At 41.0% G+C, this 17,667-nt stretch overlaps 1 protein-coding gene across 3 annotated transcripts in view; it reads left to right on the top strand.

The window, feature by feature from the left end:
* The window catches only part of Nubpl (NUBP iron-sulfur cluster assembly factor, mitochondrial), a 206,279-nt gene that overhangs the window by 36,839 nt on the left and 151,773 nt on the right, over positions 1-17,667 (top strand). For 2 of the 3 annotated variants that reach the window (XM_006975272.4, XM_076550679.1), the window contains one exon: positions 9,368-9,458. In XM_006975272.4, the coding sequence (XP_006975334.1) occupies positions 9,368-9,458 (91 nt within the window). Of the gene's footprint in view, positions 1-9,367; positions 9,459-17,390; positions 17,633-17,667 lie in introns of those variants that run through there. The other variant, XM_042260627.2, reaches the window with a different exon arrangement.

The raw sequence follows: 17,667 nt of genomic DNA, 5'->3' as shown, positions 1-17,667 counted from the left end.
TAGTAAACTGACTGTTATTTTTAGGGCTTAGTGTCTATATGTATCTCTCCTGCATTTTTATAAGCATCACCATGGTGATAGAAACCTAATTTTTCCAAATGTTAAAACTTTACTGACTAAACACATTAATACTTTAAAAAGGCAGGCCAAGGAGCTAAGATTTTTCTTAGTCTTGTTAGTATATTTCCCCATTACTTTTTAAATAAAAATGTGGGACTGAAGGCAATTTCTTCTTTTTTTGTGTAATCCTGTTCTATAAAGGATAAACGAAGCCAAACCTCTGTAGCCCTTTTATATTTGAAACCCCATTGAACCAGTTTGGCCGCTGAGAAGATTTAAAATTCCTCTTTTTAATTAGCTCTTTCAGTTCCATGTGTGGCTTCAGTTTTCAAGGCCTTAGATGGCGTATACCATTCTGTCGTGTTTCTGTATCAGTCCGCGGCTCCCACTAGATCCTTTCCCATGAAGTTCCATGTCTGAAGAAATCCACGGCGAAGAGAGATCCATAGTGAAGTCAAGCTCATGGAGGAGTTTCTGGGGAAGAATGTGGTGGAGGAGTAGACTGTGGGAAAATTCTAACCCATTTCACATTTTTCATCTTATGTTTATTTTAGACAGAATCTTGTTCTTGTAGCCTAGACTGGCCTTGAACTCATGGTCTTTCTACCTTAGCCTTATAAGTACTAGGATTAAGATATGCACTAGCACACCCATATAACCCTTTCTTAATACCAAAACATACACTCCTACCTACAGTGTCTTTGGGGGAAGGTTTGGGCTTGAGATGGGGCCTCACTGTATAGTCAAGACTGGTCTAGAACTTATTTTTGTAGCCCCGGCTGGCCTTGAACTTATGAGCCTCTTGTCCCAGTCTCCTGAATGTTGGGGTTGCTGGCATGTGCCACCATGTCTGGCTAATACCAGGCTATATTAAAGCTTGCATTTATTAACTGGTTTTTGAAGAGGGAGAATTAATGAAATCATTGACTCTTAAAATCCATGTCGGGGCCTTAGGCATTATATAGCAACCCACTCCTAAGATTTTAAAGAACAAATGGAGGTTTATTAAAGGATAGCTTTGTCCTCACAGTGCACAATTAATAGTGTGTCAGAAGGCAAAAAGGTAGCTTGGGATACGGGAGAGGTAAATGCGTGAGACTGAGTGTTGGTTTCTAATGAACAGAGTAAGTGTCATTGGGAAAAAAATCACATTTTTCAGCAGCAGAGACATGAAGAAGGTGAGAGTGTGCTGTTGGGGAATATTATTACTATTATTATTATTATTATTATTATTATTATTATTATTATTGTTTTTTTTGAGACAGGGTTTCTCTGTGTAGCCTTGGCACCTTTCCTGGAACTCACTCTGTAGCCCAGGATGGCCTCGAACTCACAGAGATCTGCCTGACTCTGCCTCTGGAATGCTGGGATTAAAGGTGTGCACCACCACCACCTGGCAGGGAATATTATTTTAAGGTGTGCTACTTTTGTTTATGTTGTATTTTTTTTTAACTCTGTGAAGCTGTGTTACTGTGCCTGTCTAAAACACCTGACGGTCTAATAAAGAACTGAACGACCAATAGCAAGGCAGGAGAAAGGATAGGCAGGGCTGGGAGACATTGAGAATATATAGGAGGAGAAATCTGGGAGGAGAATAAAAAGAAGCCAGAGGAGGAGGAGGACTCCAGGGGCCGGCCACAAAGCTACCCAGCAAGCCATGGAGTAAGAGTAAGATTTACAGAAGTAAGAGAATGGGAAAAGTCCAGAGGCAAAAGATAGATGGGATAATTTAAGTTAAGGAAAGCTGGCAAGAAACAAGCAAACTAAGGTCAGGCATTTATAAGTAAGAATAAGTCTCCATGTGTGATTTATTTGGGAGCTGGATGGCGTCCCCCTCCCCATAAGAAACAACAAACAACAGTGTGCCATGTAAGAGAGAGTGTACCAGAAGGACGAGCTAGTGCACAGGCTGGTTGGTTCTTTTCAAGGAACAGTAGGAAGGCTTCCGTGGCTTCTCGATGAAGTGGGTAGTGAAAATCCATGGAGTTAGGAGGCAGGAGGTGAGTTGGAGAAAGAGTTGACTCCTGGGCCTAACTGTGACTTCATTTCTGGGCCTCAGCTTTGTCGTCAGTTTCTTTTTAAAAAGAATTTTTTTTTTTTTTTTTTGCATTTCTTTGGTGTGTGTTGTGGGGCGCGCGCGCGCGCGCGCGCACACACACACACACACACACACACACACACACACCCCATGGTGCGTATGTGGAGATAGAGGATGGTTTGGGGGAGTTGGTTTTCTCCTTCCATCGTGTGTGCTCCGTGGACAGAACTCAGGTGGTCAGGTCTGCAATGCCCTTACCCACTGAGCCATCCTGCCAGCCGGGCAGTTTCTTTAGAAGACGAAGGTAACTCTAAAGTTTCAAATTAGAAATGGTTCCTTTCCTTCGTTTTTGCTTTCTCAGCTCTCTCACAAGCAATGCGTGTGTCATTTAAGACTCTTTTGTACTTCCGTGAGGCCTCTCCAGCTGTGCACCCCTGTCAGGTGAACCTCATCCTTCAGGTGCCCTTGTTCCTCCGTCTGTCTTGACTGAACTTGGAGATTTAGATACCCCTTTGACAAGCAATGGGAAACTGCTCTCTGTACTTTGTTCAACCATTAGTTCTTGACAGTCAGATTCTTATTTAATCCCAGCTAACAGAGTCAGGAAATGTGCTCTTCTCCAGGAAGAGACTGAAACTCTTTTGACTGACAGTTTGACTTAAAGATAGGCAGAAAGACAAGAAAGAAGAGGCTTGGCTCAACTCCAGATTGAATAATACCAATTACCAGGCTAAGATTACATTGAATATAATATGCTGGGAATCATGGGAGTCTTAGTTGGGTACTTCTGTGGAAAGGACAAGCTTAAGGCAAATCTGAAAGGCGTATTTACGTAGGAATAATTGGGTGGGAGTGCTCTAGGATGCTGTTTTGATGGGTTATATTAGTAGACAAGAGGGATGAAAGGAGCATGTCAGAAGCTTTACAATCTTCAGGGTAAATCCTGCCGCAAGAACAAAGCAGGATCTACACTGTTGTTGCCGCCTTTGAAATCCAGCTCAAAAAAATGGGACAGGTAGGCTCTCAAATTGCAGCTTTCATGAGGGGTAATGAAACAGTATAATCACTCTGAATAATTCTGCCAGCTTTTACAGCTTTCACAGGCTGGTATGTATATATTATCAAGGAACAATCCAAAAATCTAAGGGTGTCTCAGGGTTTGGTTTATTTTGTGTTATCTGCTGGGTATTGAGACCTGCAGGAGAGTCAGAAAAAGAGTGTGTTGTTAGATGACAGGACATTTAGCTAAGTTTATGATGATAAAGATGACAATTATAATAGTTAAGTTTGCAGTTGCTTTTGCTAATAGTAATTTAATTTGCTGGGTATTCATAAGGTGTTTGTGGTGACTGTTTCTTTTGAGTCTGGCTAAAATTAAAGATACAGAAAATTCTAATTGAAGCTTTCTTGACCTAGTATAATTATTCTGATAAGAAGGAGGTGGAAAAATATTTTGAGACTTAGTTGAACACTGCTGCATACATTTATTTGTAACCTACCTTGTTTATATATGTTTTTTCTGTAGAATAGAATTGTCTTGGAATTTAAATTTAAAATTTAAATCAAAGACTATTTAGATATTAAACATAGAAGCCTACCTAACAATTGTCATAGTTAGCTTCCGGTGGCCAACTTGACGCAGCTGGGAAAGAAGGACCTTCAGTTGAGGAACTGCCTGCACTGCTTGGCCTGTGGGCGTGTCCACGGGGCGTTTTCTTGATTGCCATTTGATATGGGGGGGTCTAGCCCATTGCTGGTGCTGGCTCTAGGCAGCGCCAGCTCTGCTCAGGTGGGCCTGGGCTTTGTAAGAAAGGTGGCTGAGCAGCCAGCGGAAGTAAGCTCGAAAGCCGTGCGCCTTCATGGTCTCTGTTTTAGTTTCTGCTTCAGGTTCTTGCTTGAGACCCTGCAATGACTTCCTTCAATGACGAACTGTGGTCTTGAAGTGTAAGCCAGATAAACCCTTCCCCTGTTGGTTTTGGTCAGTGATTTCTCACAGATAAAGGAAATTAAGACTGAAGTAATGAAGTAAACTATAAAGAACAAATGATGTATAATTGTCACCTTTTGAATGTGATTGAATTATACATTTGAAAATGGAGTTAAGCTTATTTTCATAGGAATGGTAACAGTCATGGCAGTTTTAGGTATGATATTATTTAATTCATGAAGGCTTTGGTGTTTCCATTAATGGACAAAGATTTTTACTTATTAATGTCTAAACTCTAAGCAAGACAATGGTAAATTGGCTCTGGGAAAATAGTCTGAAAACTATGGTCTTTATTGTTCAGAACAATCAGCCAGTTAAGGATGAGGAAGTCGATCTTTTCTGAGATAGCTCCTTTGACATTAACAGAGCTGTTCTCCAGGCAGGAGAGGCCTTCTTTTGAGTTGGTGATCATGGTTGTTGAAGAGACTCCCAAAACATTATTACCATTGCCCCTCAGAGGTGGAGTGTAGGCCCCTCGTGCTGCAGACACCATGCTCTCCAGACCCTAGGGCACAGAGGCCCCTGAGCTGGAGCTGACCGGAGAGCCTCTTCCCTGTGGCCTAGCATTCTTGGTATCAGAAGGCGCTATTCCAAGTTCTAAAGGAGGGAAGCAACCAACAGTCCTCCACAGCTGTGATGCCCATGAACCGCGTCAGTGACCAGCACGGCACAAGGACCCTAAGGGTATGCGGTGGCATGCACACCTTGACAGTAACCAGCAGCCCTCTAACTGTACCTACCGCCCACTCAGCTGCAGGGAAGCCATGCCTGGTGCTTGAATCTAGCCAGCTACAGAGGTCTAGTGAATTTATGGATCTCGGAGGAGAACTTACAAATCCACTTTACTAACCCAGCAGAATTCCTAACTATGATCTAAATATTTGTCTTGATATCAACATATAAGTATAGTCTTCACTCCTCTTCAAGGAAACTTCTCTTTCCACAGATAGAGACCATTATAGGGAACCACAACCAATCAAAATACAGAGTTGTGTTGTGAGGTTTTATCTTCTAGAAATGCCAGAAGCTACACCCATAAAGTCTCAGGAATATGCCTGCCTATGCATGAGCTCAGCAGTAACAGTAGACATGTGTGTGTAGATGGAGTGGAGGAAGACCAGACGGCCTCAGCCCTACTCAAAGAACTACAGGCAACTAAGGAAAGCAGAGACTGGGAGAAAATATCTGCCCTAGGGAAGAGCACACTAATTGGTTATTCAATACCAATGGTCATCCCTGAAAACACACATACAAGTAACATTATACAGACTGAGCAGGTTGTATTTATGTATTTAGGAATATATACATATGTATGTGTGTGTGTATGTATATAACAACAATTAATGAAAAAGAGAAAATAAGAAAAATACAGGATGAGGGAGGTGGGTAAAATAACAATAAAGATACCTGAAAAAGCAACAAGGAATAATATTATTAATTATTTGCCTTTAAAAAACCCAATAATGCACACACAATTCCATGTATAAATATACATATATAGTTTTAATGAACTTTTCTTATCTGGGCTGATGGCCTTGCTCTAAGAGCGGAAGACCACCTAACAAAAACTCCAGTCCTAGACAAGAGAACCCCCCTTTTGAGTTGTTGGTCAGGATTGTCCAAGAGACTCCCCTAACATACAGCCTATTGCTCTTGCCCTTGCCTCTCCCCAGAGGTGGAAGGTAAGTCCCTATTGCTGAAGACATTACCCCCTTCAGAAATGACCCAGAGGCCCTGAGCTGGAACTGACCTGAATGTTCCCTCCCTGAGGACTAGCTTTCATGGCATCAGAAGATGCCATGCAAGCTTCCAAATGAGGGAGGGAACCAACAGTCCTACCCAGCTTTGATGCCTATGCACCACATCAGCAACCAGCATGGCGCCATAGTCTCACAGATGCAGTAGTGGCACACATACCTTGGCAGTAACCAACAGCTTTCCAGCTGGACTTCAAACCTGCTCAACAAGAGGTGTGCCCTGCCTGGTACTGGAAACCTGGCTAACTAGTCAGTGCTAATGAAGTCATGGTTATTGGAGAAGAATCAACAGCCACTAATTTAATAAACCAGCACAATCTATAAACTTTTATCCTTATACACACAGGTAGGTGAATCTTCATCCCTCATCAAGAAAACACTCTTTTCAAAAAATGGAGGCCAGTATAGAAAACCAGTGTAGAAAATGTAGAGTTGTGGATTCCAGTCCCAATGGGTACATCTGCAAAATAGTCCCACAGCTTAGGCCCAGGGAACATTGAGGAACCACATATGAACCACAAGGATTAAAATATTTTTGAGGTGACTCTTTAAGGTGATATTATAATCTCAAGAAATAAATAAAAATTGGTCAATATCTTTCTTGTAATAATGTATTTTGAATTACAACAGAATTACATTACTTTCTGTCTTCCCTTCTCTCCCTCCAGCCCTACCCAGCCTCCCTCCCTCAACCCCTTCCAGCTCCTCTTTCCCAAGTTGGTAGCCTTTTTCTGTGACACACACACACACACACACACACACACACACACACACACACACACATATACACAAATATGCATAAATGCAACTTGCTGAGAAAAAGATGTGTCACTGTTTAAGTCTTTTGTAATTAGATTGTGCTAAGATTCTGGTGGCGATAGATGAGGTTTGCCTTGTGTATGATTCTGCTTCATCCTAAGACAGAAATCACGGAACAACTAAATAAGACAAAACATGGTTACTGTGGTGTTAATCTCCTTTCTTCTTACCATAGTAGGGATGACACACCTTGGTATTGCTGCAAGGATTAAGAGAGGAATGTAAAGTCTAAACCTTGTGATCATGCTCTCCCTCTTACTTTTTGTGTGCCAATGCATGTTCGCCATCTTCGTCATGTATGTGATGTCTGTTCTTACTGCAGCAAATGGGACAGCAAATCTTGATCTGTTTCTTGTACTAAGGGTTCTTGAAGGCCTGGTTTTCTCCTGGAAGATCAGATAGAAGATGGATTCCCACACTTTGAAGGGAACTTAAAAATCTAGCAATGATGATATTGGTGCTGCAGTCTTAGTTAGGACCCTTGGTTATTGTCAGGTCCAAATTCTGCAAGTTAGACAAAAGCCCGGCTTCCTCTGGAGTTCGTGAAGCTGGTTCCCCTCTACCAAAGGAACCAGTCCCCTATCACTGGCAGAAGGGACAAATGTCTCTCTGTGGTGCCTGCTGGTAAACCAAAGCACACGCTTGCCTCCAGGCTTCCTTAGTATCACAAGTCCCTGTTACACATTTCAGAGACCCTCTTCTTTCATGGCCATGGCTAGTCTGCTGGTCATGGTCCGTGTTCTCCTTTCTCTGCTCTGGACTCTTTCAGAAGCCTCTGGTGTTGCCCTCCCCCCATACCTACAATAAAAACCTGTTCATTCATTTCTTGGAGTGGTCACGTCCTCAGTTTATACAGTTATGTTTTTGTTTGGCTAGAACACTAATTTCAGAGGCTGAGTTATTTTACTTGAAAAGAATAATTAGATCACTTTGAATTTGGAACCTCATTTCTTCAAGTTACTGTAAAACCAACATTAATATAGGATAAACAATCTTACATTTTTTGAGATTTATTATTTTGTAGTGCTTTTTTAGTTCTTGATGTTTTCACAGAAATAATCCTACAATGAGATAGTATCAGAAGAAGCTTAGATATTTGTGTTAATGGCCCCTCTTGAAATCATTCACAGTAAATTTAATTCCATTGTAGCCCTACTAAGTTCTCCTGAGGATAAAGGTAGCAGAATTTCTCAGGAATGTTCCCCTTTTACAGCCCTGACCTCAGTGCATTAAAACTAAATTTTATACATAATCATCTTATTAAAAGCAAAATACTCTTTTTGCATTCTTATTTTAGATTAGGCTGGGGTTTCTTTCTCTTTCTTTCTCTCTTTTTCTCTCTTTCTCTCTTTCTCTCTTTCTCTCTTTCTCTCTTTCTTTCTCTCTTTCTTTCTTCCTTCCTTCCTTCCTTCCTTCCTTCCTTCCTTCCTTCCTTCCTTCCTTCCTCCCTCCCTCCCTCCCTCCCTCCCTCCCTCCCTCCCTTTCTTTTTCTTTTCTTTTCTTTTTTTTTCTTTTTTTTTTGGTTTTTTCGAGACAGGGTTTCTCTGTGTAGCTTTGCACCTTTCCTGGAACTCACTCTGTATCCCAGGCTGGCCTCGAACTCGCAGAGATCTGCCTGCCGCTGCCTCCTGAGTGCTGGGATTAAAGGCGTGGGCCACCAGCGCCTGGCTCTGCTGGGATTTCTATACAGACAGACATCAATCTCTCTTCACACCCAGGAGACCAAGTCACAAAGGGACTAAGTAGTTTTCTTAGAACTGTGAATTGAGTCAGTGTAAGATTAGGAGTGTAAATGTTGAATTTATCTTGTTTTAGATATTTACAGAACCAGCTGATGGGGGTTGAAAAGTAACTGTATGTCTGGAAACAGGCATCATGGAAGACTTAGGGTTGTTTCAGTTTCTTGAATTTTCTTGATATGGAGAGATTGTGAGTGTTCTTTTGCTGGGGTTTGGGGTGGTGGGAGGAAAGCTGTAAGACGACTCAGTGAGGTCCAGTTAGTATTAGCATGTTATGTGCATGGGAAAAAACAGCAAAGACGGATTTGGAGGTGGAGGGAAAGACAACGTCTTTACAAGCAGCAAGTTTTGTTTTCCATTCCTTGACGAAGTTGCTGATTAACTCTTACCTGGCAGAGACTCATAGGCTCTTCTGCCCTTCTCGGCTGGAGCAGGCATCATAGGAAACAGTAGTTGGCTCTTTCCTAGTCTTCCAGAAGGCAGGCCAGTGGACTTAGCTGTGGTTTGTGTGTGAGGGGCCTGTGTTATGTCTGCCAGTGGCCTTGTTGACACGGCCCTCTCTCTTGCCAGATGTGCAGCCGAATTCCTTACTTCCTATAATAGAATCTGGTCTCCATGGTCTGCTTTTCATTTTAGGGCCTTCCAGAAGTCAGTGATCCATTGTCTGGGGTTTCATTAGGCTTTCCTAATCATTCCAATTCTGTTTGTGTTTTACTTCTTCTCCAAAATCATGTTTAGACCAAAAAGGTCTTAATTTTCTTGAGACTGTACAGGAGACCTGAACAAGTTGGTTATTGAAATACAACACTAATTTAACAAGTGTCTTAGGTAGTTTATGCTTTTACTTTCTGTTGTTTATGATTTTGGAATATTTTATGTTTTCTTTTTAATAGGCTTATTGCTGTGTAAACTTTTTTGTCCTGTGAACGTTATGAATAATCTTATGGTGAATTTGGTTTTCTTGCAGTCCAAGACGGTTGGCTTGTTAGATGTAGATGTGTATGGCCCTTCCATTCCAAAGATGATGAACCTGAAGGGAAATCCAGAATTATCACCGAGTAAGTACAGAAGAAATAAATAGTACCTACTGACTGTCAGGGACTTGTTTATATGTCATGTAGTGTAGCAGATTAGAAATCATGTAGGCATCAGTCTCTCTGGGTTTGAATCTCAGTTCTGTCTTTGACCAACTGTGTGGCTCTGAGGAATCCATCCTATCTTATTGTGCCTTGGCCCCTGCGCACACAACAGTCACAGTTACTGTGAGAAATAATGTAAATGGGACAGTTAGAACAATTCCTAGTACTAGTACATGATAAAAATAATCAAGTATCCATTATTTACAGTACATATGTACATATATGAGAATATTTGAGTAGAAATATATTTGTATTAAACAAAGTTATATTTTACAAACAGATTTTTGTCAATTTTTTTTTAGAGCATTTATAAACTCCTCAAAACAATGGTTTCTTGCCTTGTGGTTTTAGTGCCATTGGTATAGGAAGAAGTAGCTTTTTGAATAAATCTTAAGTATTTTCACTGTTCTTGTTACTACATATTTGTAAGGCTACCAAATATAGAGTCTTTCTTTTCTTTTCTGTTTTTGTTTTTGTTTTTTTCTTGTTTTTTCAAGACAGGGTTTTTCTTTGTAGTTTTGGTACCTGCTGTCCTGGATCTTGCTCTGTATACTAGGTTGGCCTCAAACTCACAGAGATCCGCTTGCCTCTGCCTCCTGAGTGCTGGGATTAAAGGTGTGTGCCACTGCTGCCTGGCCAAATATAGAGCCTTAAGTATAGGAAATACAGTCATAAAAATGGTAAAAACTGGTTATTAAAAATGGTTTTATGTGAAATTGTTCTAAATAAAATTGATTTCTAATTGTTACAATATATAAAATTGAACAATTTCTTTTTTATAGACCTTCTGCTTTTTAGAACAAAATATGTGTATTTATATATTTATTAGGTTATTAAGGTTATTGTATTGTTTTTATTGTAATTAAAATTGATTAGGCATTATTTGTTCTTTAAGGTGGTTATGTATGTGATTTATTTGCAGGCATCAATTATGCAGAAGTTTAGATTATTCTTTATGAGACAACAGACCTTAGGGGTCTTATATGACCTTAGGGGTCTTATATGACCTTAGGGGTCTTATACGACCTTAGGGATCTTTTGCAAAGGCCCCTTCTGTAGTTGTTTTCTTATCTCATGAAAACACCTGAAAAGGCTTCTCCTTTTGGTGCAGCACAGTTTGCAAACATGTGACACGAACCCTGATGTCAGTGTCACCAAGGAAGAGTGCTGATGACTTCAGGCACTCTGAACATCTGTGTCTATAAGGACCAGCGTGAAAACTGACCCCCATCACACAGGTGTGGTGCAGAGCGCAACCCTCCTTTTCTCAAGCAACCCTTGAAATGAACTTCAGTGGACTAGAAACCTTGGAAAGCTTGAAAAGCAGAACAAAACAACAGCTTCAGACTCGTTCTGTGCTGCACGGTGATCTTGGTTCCCTAGGAAATAAACGGGATGACTTAGGTCTTCCTGGACAGTGTGAATTCTTAAAGCCCCAGCAGTAAGTTACTTTTTGAGTCTTACAAAACTTGGTACCATCATACTAGTAGGCCTTTTGACATTTCTGCACGTTGTTATGTTAATTTGCCCTATCCTACTGTTACAGAGAATACAGCACAGCATAAAATTATCTAACAATATTGAAAAACTATGAGAGACATATTTTGGCTGGAGACAGGTTCCAGTGACCTGGAACTTCTTCTTCCTGGATTGAGCTGGGAACCCCAGAGGCCAGTGGCTTCAGTATAGCCTCTTTTTTTCATTATTTACACTGATGCATGATAATGTAGTTTTCATGATTTGCTCATTAAAAACCCAGTGGTAAAGTGTATAGATTATGCATTTTTCCTATTCTCCTCATAGCCTTTCCCTTGTTGAGAGAATTCTACAACTTGTGGAATTAGGACATTATAGACTTGACTACCAAGAGAAATTTTACATTTGATTAAGAAAAGTGAATTTAGTAATTGATGTAAAAACCCAAGTTTATAATAGTTTTTGGTTTCTTTTTAGTTTTTTAATTTATTTTTATTTTTTATTTTTATTGAAAATAGAGTCTTCTCTCATACAATACATTCTGATCACAGTTTTCCCTCCCTCCACTCCTTCCAGTTTGGCCCCCCTCTTCCCCAGATCTACTCCCCTTTTTCAGAAAAGAGCAGACCTCCAAGAGACAACAGCCAAACAGGACAAAACACAATATAATAAGACAAGGCCAAAGGCCTCTGGACAAGGCAACTCAACAGGAGGAAAAGAGTCCCAAGAGCAGGGAAAAGAGTCAGAGACACACCCGCTCCTACTGTTAGGGGTTCCACAAAAACACCAAGCTAACAGCCATGATATATATGCAGAGGACCTGGTGCAGACCCATATGGGTCCTGTACTTGCCATTTCAGTCTCTGTGAACCCATGTGAGCCTTGTTTAGTGGATTCATTGGGCCATGTTCTGGTGTCCTCCATCCCCTCTGACTCCTACAGTCTTTTCTCCTCCTCTTGTGGGGTTCCCAGATCTCTGAGGGGAGGGACCCAATGGAGACCTCCAGTTTAGACTCTGTCTATATAATGTCTGGCTGTAGGTCTCTGCATCTGCTCCCATTTGCTGCTGAAGGAAGCCTCTCTGATGATGAGTAGACAAGACACTGATCTATGAGTATAGCAGAATATCATTAGGAATAATTTTATTGATTTTTTTTCCCAGTTATGTTTGGTTCTATCCTAGGCCTCTGGGCTGTCCAATTTCTGGTTCCTGGCCATCCAGGCAGTGTAGTGTGTGGGCTTCCTCTCATGGCTTGGTCTGAAGTTAAACCAAACGTTGGTTGGCCACATCCACGATTTCTGAGTCACCATTGCCCCAGCATATCTTGCCTATAGCACAATTTCTGGTTATTATGAATAAATTCACAATGAACATAGTTGGGAAAATATTCTTGTGGTAGGATGGCACGTCCCTACCCAAGAGTAGCATAGCTGGGTCTTATGGTAGATTGCTTACCAATTTTCTGAGGAACTGCTATATTGATTTCTATAATGACTGTACAAGTTTGCACTCTCACCAGTAAAGGAGGAGTGTTCCCCTTGCTTCACATCCTCACCAGCATGAGCTGTCACTTGTGTTGTTGATCTTGGTTACTCGGACAGGTGTAAAATAGAATCTCAAAGTAGTTTTGATTTGCATTTTCATGATGGCCAAGCATGTTTAACATTTAAGTGTTTTTCAGCCATTTGAGATTCCTCTATTGAGATTTAGATTTGTACCCCATTTTTAATTGGATTATTTGTTTTTTAATACCAAATTTCTTGAATTCTTCATATATTTTGGATATTAGACCCCTCTCAGATGTGGAGTTGGTAAAAATCTTTTCCCATGTTGCCTCTTTGTCTGATGTTGTTCTCTGCCTAATGAAACTGAAGAGTGTAAGGACACCATCAGTTGATAAAGTTCCATTTATTAATTGTTGATTTTAGTGCCTGTTCTGTTGGTGTTCTGTTCAGGAAGTTGTCTCCTCTGTCAATGCTTGTTGTGGTATAATCTTTTAGTACACTGTAAAGATGTGTCTCTGCCTAAGGTGCCTTCTGATTGGTTTAATAAAAAGCTGAACAGCCAATAGCTAGGCATGAAAGGATAGGCAGGACTTCTGGGCAGAGAGAGGAACTGGGAGAAGAGTCTAGGCTTGGGGATTTCACCAGTACACTTGGAGCAAGTGGGGCATACCATACTGAGGAAAAGTAAAGGCCACATGGCAGCATAGGTTAAGAGAAGCAGGTTAATTTGAGTTATAAGAGCTAGTTGGGGACAAGCCTAAGCTAAAGGCCAAGTTTTCATAATTAATAAGAAGTCTCCATGTCATTTTTAAGGGTCTGGAGACCCAAAGATAGTCCAACAAGAAAGCTTGCTACAAACACTTTCAAGACTGTTTGTCACTTTCTCTTCTCTCTGGTTCAGTGTGTCTGTTTTTATGTTGAGGTCTTTATTCTTCTTGGACTTGTGTTTTGTGTGGGGTGATAAATATGGATCTATTTGTTTTCTTTTTACATGCAGACATCCGTTTTGACCAGCACCATTTGTTGAAGATGCTTTTATTTTTCCAGTGTGTCTTTCTGGCTTCTTTATAAAAAACAAAACAAAACAAAACAGGTGTCTATATGTGTGTGAGTTTATGTCTGGGTCTTCAGTTCTATTCTATTGATCAGTGTGTCTGTTTTTATGCCAATACCATGAAGTTTTTATTACTATAGTTCTTTAGTACAACTTGAAACCAGGGATGGTGATACCTCCAGCAGTTCTTTTATTGTTCAGGGTTATCTTAGCTATCCTGAGATTTTTGTTTTTCCATATGGAGTTGAGAATTGTCCCTTCAAGGTCTGTAAAGAATTGTGTTGGGATTTTGATGGGAGTTACACTGAATCTGCAGATTGTTTTTGGTAGGATGGCCATTTTTACTATGTTAATCCTGATCCATGATCATGGGAGATCTTTCCATATCTTCTTCAATTTCTTTCTTCAGAGACTTGAAGTTTTTATCATACAAGTCTTTCACTTGCTTAGTTAGAGTTATCTCAAGATATTTTATATTACTTGAGGCTATTGTGAAGGGTGTTGTTTTTCCTGATTTTTTTTTCCTCAGTCTGTCTTTTGTATATACAAGGGCTATTTTTTTTTTTTTTAGTTAATCTTGAATCTAGCCACTTTGCTGAAAGTGTTTATCAGCTGTAGGATTTCTGCAGTGGATATCATCTACAAATAACGGTACTTTGACTTCTTCCTTTTCAGTTTGTATTCTCCTATCCTCCTTCAGTTGTCTTTCTGCTCTCGCTGCAATTCAAGTCCTATATTGAATAGATATGGAGAGAGTGGACAGCCTTGTCTTGTTCCTGATTTTAGTGGACTTGCTTTGAGTTTCTTTTTATTTAATTTGGTGTTGGCTATAGGCTTGCGGTAAGTTGTCTTTATTATGTATAAGTGTCCCTTTATCCCTAATCTCTCCAGGACTTTTTTTTTTTTTTTATCATGAAGGTGTATTGGATTCTGTCAAAGGCTTTTTCAGCATCTAATGAGATGATCATGTGTTTTCTTTTAGTTTGTTTATATGGTAGATAACATTGCCATGTTGACATATTTTCATATGTTGAATCGTCCTTGCATCTCTGGGATAAAATCTTTTTTTTTTTCTGGTCCAATCTATTTGGTGTTCTGTATGCTTCTTGCACCTTTATAGGCATGTCCTTCTTTAGGTTAGGAAAATTTCCTTCTATGATTTTGTTGAAAATATTTTCTGGGTCTTTGAGCTGGGATTCTTCTCCTTCCTCTATTCCTGTTATTCTTAGATTTGGTCTCTTTACAGTGTTCCAGATTTCCTGGATGTTTTTTGTCAGACATTTTTTAGATTTAACATTTTCTTTGACTCATCTGTCCACTTTTTTCTATTGTATCTTCAATACCTGAGCGTCTGTCTTCCATCTCTTGTATTTTATTGGTGAAGCTTGCTGCTGTGGTTTTTGTTTTCATTCCTAAAATTTTTGTTTCCAGAATTCCCTCTATTTGTGAGAATTTCTTCTATTTCCATTTTCAAGTCTTGAGCAGTTTTATTTGTTTCCTTCAACTATTTACATCTTTGTTTTTTCTTGGCTTTTTAAAAAAAGGGACTTATTAATTTCCTCCAAATGTATGTGTTTTTCTGGCTTTCTTTGAAGGATTTATTAATTTTCTCCAATTGTTTGTGTTTTCCTGGATTTCTTTTAGGGATTTTTCATTTCCTCTTTAAGGACCTCTATCATCTTCATATTGTTGGTTTTAAGGTCTGTTTCTTATGCTTCAGCTCTGTCAGAATATTCAGGGCCTGTTGTGGTAGGATGGCTGGGCTCTGGTGAAGGCATGTTTCCCTGGCTGGTACTGTGTTTTTATGCTGATGTCTATGGGGTGATTATAGATCTAGGTACTGATTTCTGGGTTTATCTTGGTTGGGTGGGAGTTTTGTTCCTTGGTTTCTGTTTCCTCTCTGGGTTTTCAGAGAGTGTGTTAGCTGTGTGTTGCCTATTTTACTGACCTGCTAGGCTGGTGTGTTCACAGGGAATGCTTGCTGGTGTTACAGGCTGGGGGAAGGGGAGGCTGGGGGAGATAGTGTGTTGCAGTGCTAGGGGTGACCCTGCGAATTGGGTCTGGGGGAGCAGAGAGAGTGGAGAAGGTCCATGGGCAGCCTATATGGTCATCTGGCAGGTGTAGCCTGTGGTTAGGCAGGGGGCGTCTGCCTGAGTTGGGTGTTGGGACACAGCCATTAGGCGGGGAGGGAAGGCCAGGGGGACATGGTCTGTGGGACCCACAGGGGGTGTGGACAGGGGGCAGGGCAAGCTTTAGCTGGTGTTCTGTTGCAGTGCCAGGGGCAACCCTGAGCATTAGGTCAGGGGAACAGAGAGTGGAGCAGGTCTGCGGGCAGCCTGCCTGTTCTGCTGGCCAGTGTTTGCTTTCTTAACCTGAGAATGTCTGTTAGTTTTTTAGTGGTGAGTTTTCTGTTATGCCAAATCTGTAGTGTGATGCCTAGCCAGTTTGTAGAAAGCATATGTACATGAACTTCAGCAGGTTGACACTGTTTTGACAGCCAGTGGGTAGTGGCTGAAACTTGTGTTATGTCTGAATATAACCTTGTTTTTAAAAAGGACATGCCAATTGTTTTTCATTTTAAATCTAAGGCATAATTGATGAGGAGGTTTTCAGTTGAAGTGGCAAATAAATCCCAAGTGGTAGTAGTTGCTGTGGTTACAGATAACGGCCGGCACACCTGGTTTCATGTGGCTGCCAGGCACTGGACTCAGGCCCTTCTACAGGAAGGAAGCACCTGCCCCCCCGAGCCAGCACCCCAGCCTCCCGTGCGGCAAGGTTGAGCTTTTCTCTAAGCTTCCTAAAATGCCATTCGTTGGTTGACATGTCTGCTTTTGTGTTCTGTGACACTAGTTTACTACCGAAATACCTGTAGATTTATTGGGTTTGGTTTTTATTGAGGAGGGTCTTTAATGTACTGAGCTAATAAAGTAGGAAAGTTTTAAGACCTGCAGAAAGAGGTTACTAAAATGGAAATGTCAGATGATTTTATTGAGGACCTACATACAGTGTGTGTGTTAATGACTAAATAGGAAAAAAAAATTGAGGACGGTCCACACTAGTCTTCTCTTGAGGTAGTAATTTTGAATTAGAGTGTGTTTTTCTTCTGCTCTGTCTAGGGGCGGATGCATATGGGGCTTCAGGGAATTCGGAAAATCAGCATGAGAAAATTACCTTTAATAGCACTTAGTATATAAGGAAGGGACACAGGTCCCCCCCCCCCAGGTAATTTAAATGTGTGAAGGATGTGGGTCAGTTCTAGTTATAAAGAGATTTTATAATGTTGTTAAAGTGTTGTTAAAGCTGTTAATATGTCTGTCTCAGTCTGACTCCAGGGTGGAGAAACCAGAGCCTCTGACTGACAGTTTGTTTTGGGCACTGGCCTGTCCTTGTTCCTGGCTTCATCGGACCCCGAAGCTCCTCTGCTTATCTTGAGGGAGACTCAGGGCTGCATTTCAGAAACCTTGTTTCTGTTTTACCTGCTTGTCAGGATCCTGCTCTGCTTTTCTTTACACTTGGAATATTACGGCAAGGTGACACTCAACATAATCAGGGAAAGAGTCTTAAAAGATGTTTGTTGATGCTTTGGACACTCTGTCCCTCAAATATCTCAGAGACGGGGTCTGTGAAGAATTTCCTTGTTGTAGTTTATCAGGGCCAAAGTTCATCCACGTTTCTGCTTGGTGTGCACGTGTGTGTTCTAGTTTATTGGATACACTTGACCTAACTACCTGTGTAGCATGTTAACTCTGTTTTCCTTTGACGTCCTGGAGCTAGGACTGGCCAGCTCTGCTGCACACTGTCTGAGTTGGCTCCTGCAGCCGGTGTGGTCAGTGAGGAGCACTGTTAAGCTGCCAGCTTTTAGTAGCTACTGTCTGTTTCGCTGTTGCTCTCATAGGTTGACAGCAAACCGTGCTGCTTAGATACATCTGTCCACATGTGACCTAGGCCACAGAGCTTTGTGTTGGGGATTAGCACCAGCCCCCAGAGGAAACCGAGTCCTGTCACATCATACTTTGCTCGTTGCATCCGAGGGCTAGCTTCAGGATGCATAATTACTGTAAGTAGACTGTGTTTGTCATGTGGCCTGTCTCT

The sequence above is a fragment of the Peromyscus maniculatus genome, chromosome 14 (genome assembly GCF_049852395.1).
Source record: "Peromyscus maniculatus bairdii isolate BWxNUB_F1_BW_parent chromosome 14, HU_Pman_BW_mat_3.1, whole genome shotgun sequence".
Taxonomy (NCBI): domain Eukaryota; kingdom Metazoa; phylum Chordata; class Mammalia; order Rodentia; family Cricetidae; genus Peromyscus; species Peromyscus maniculatus.
This window is presented reverse-complemented; position numbering and strand designations above follow the sequence as displayed.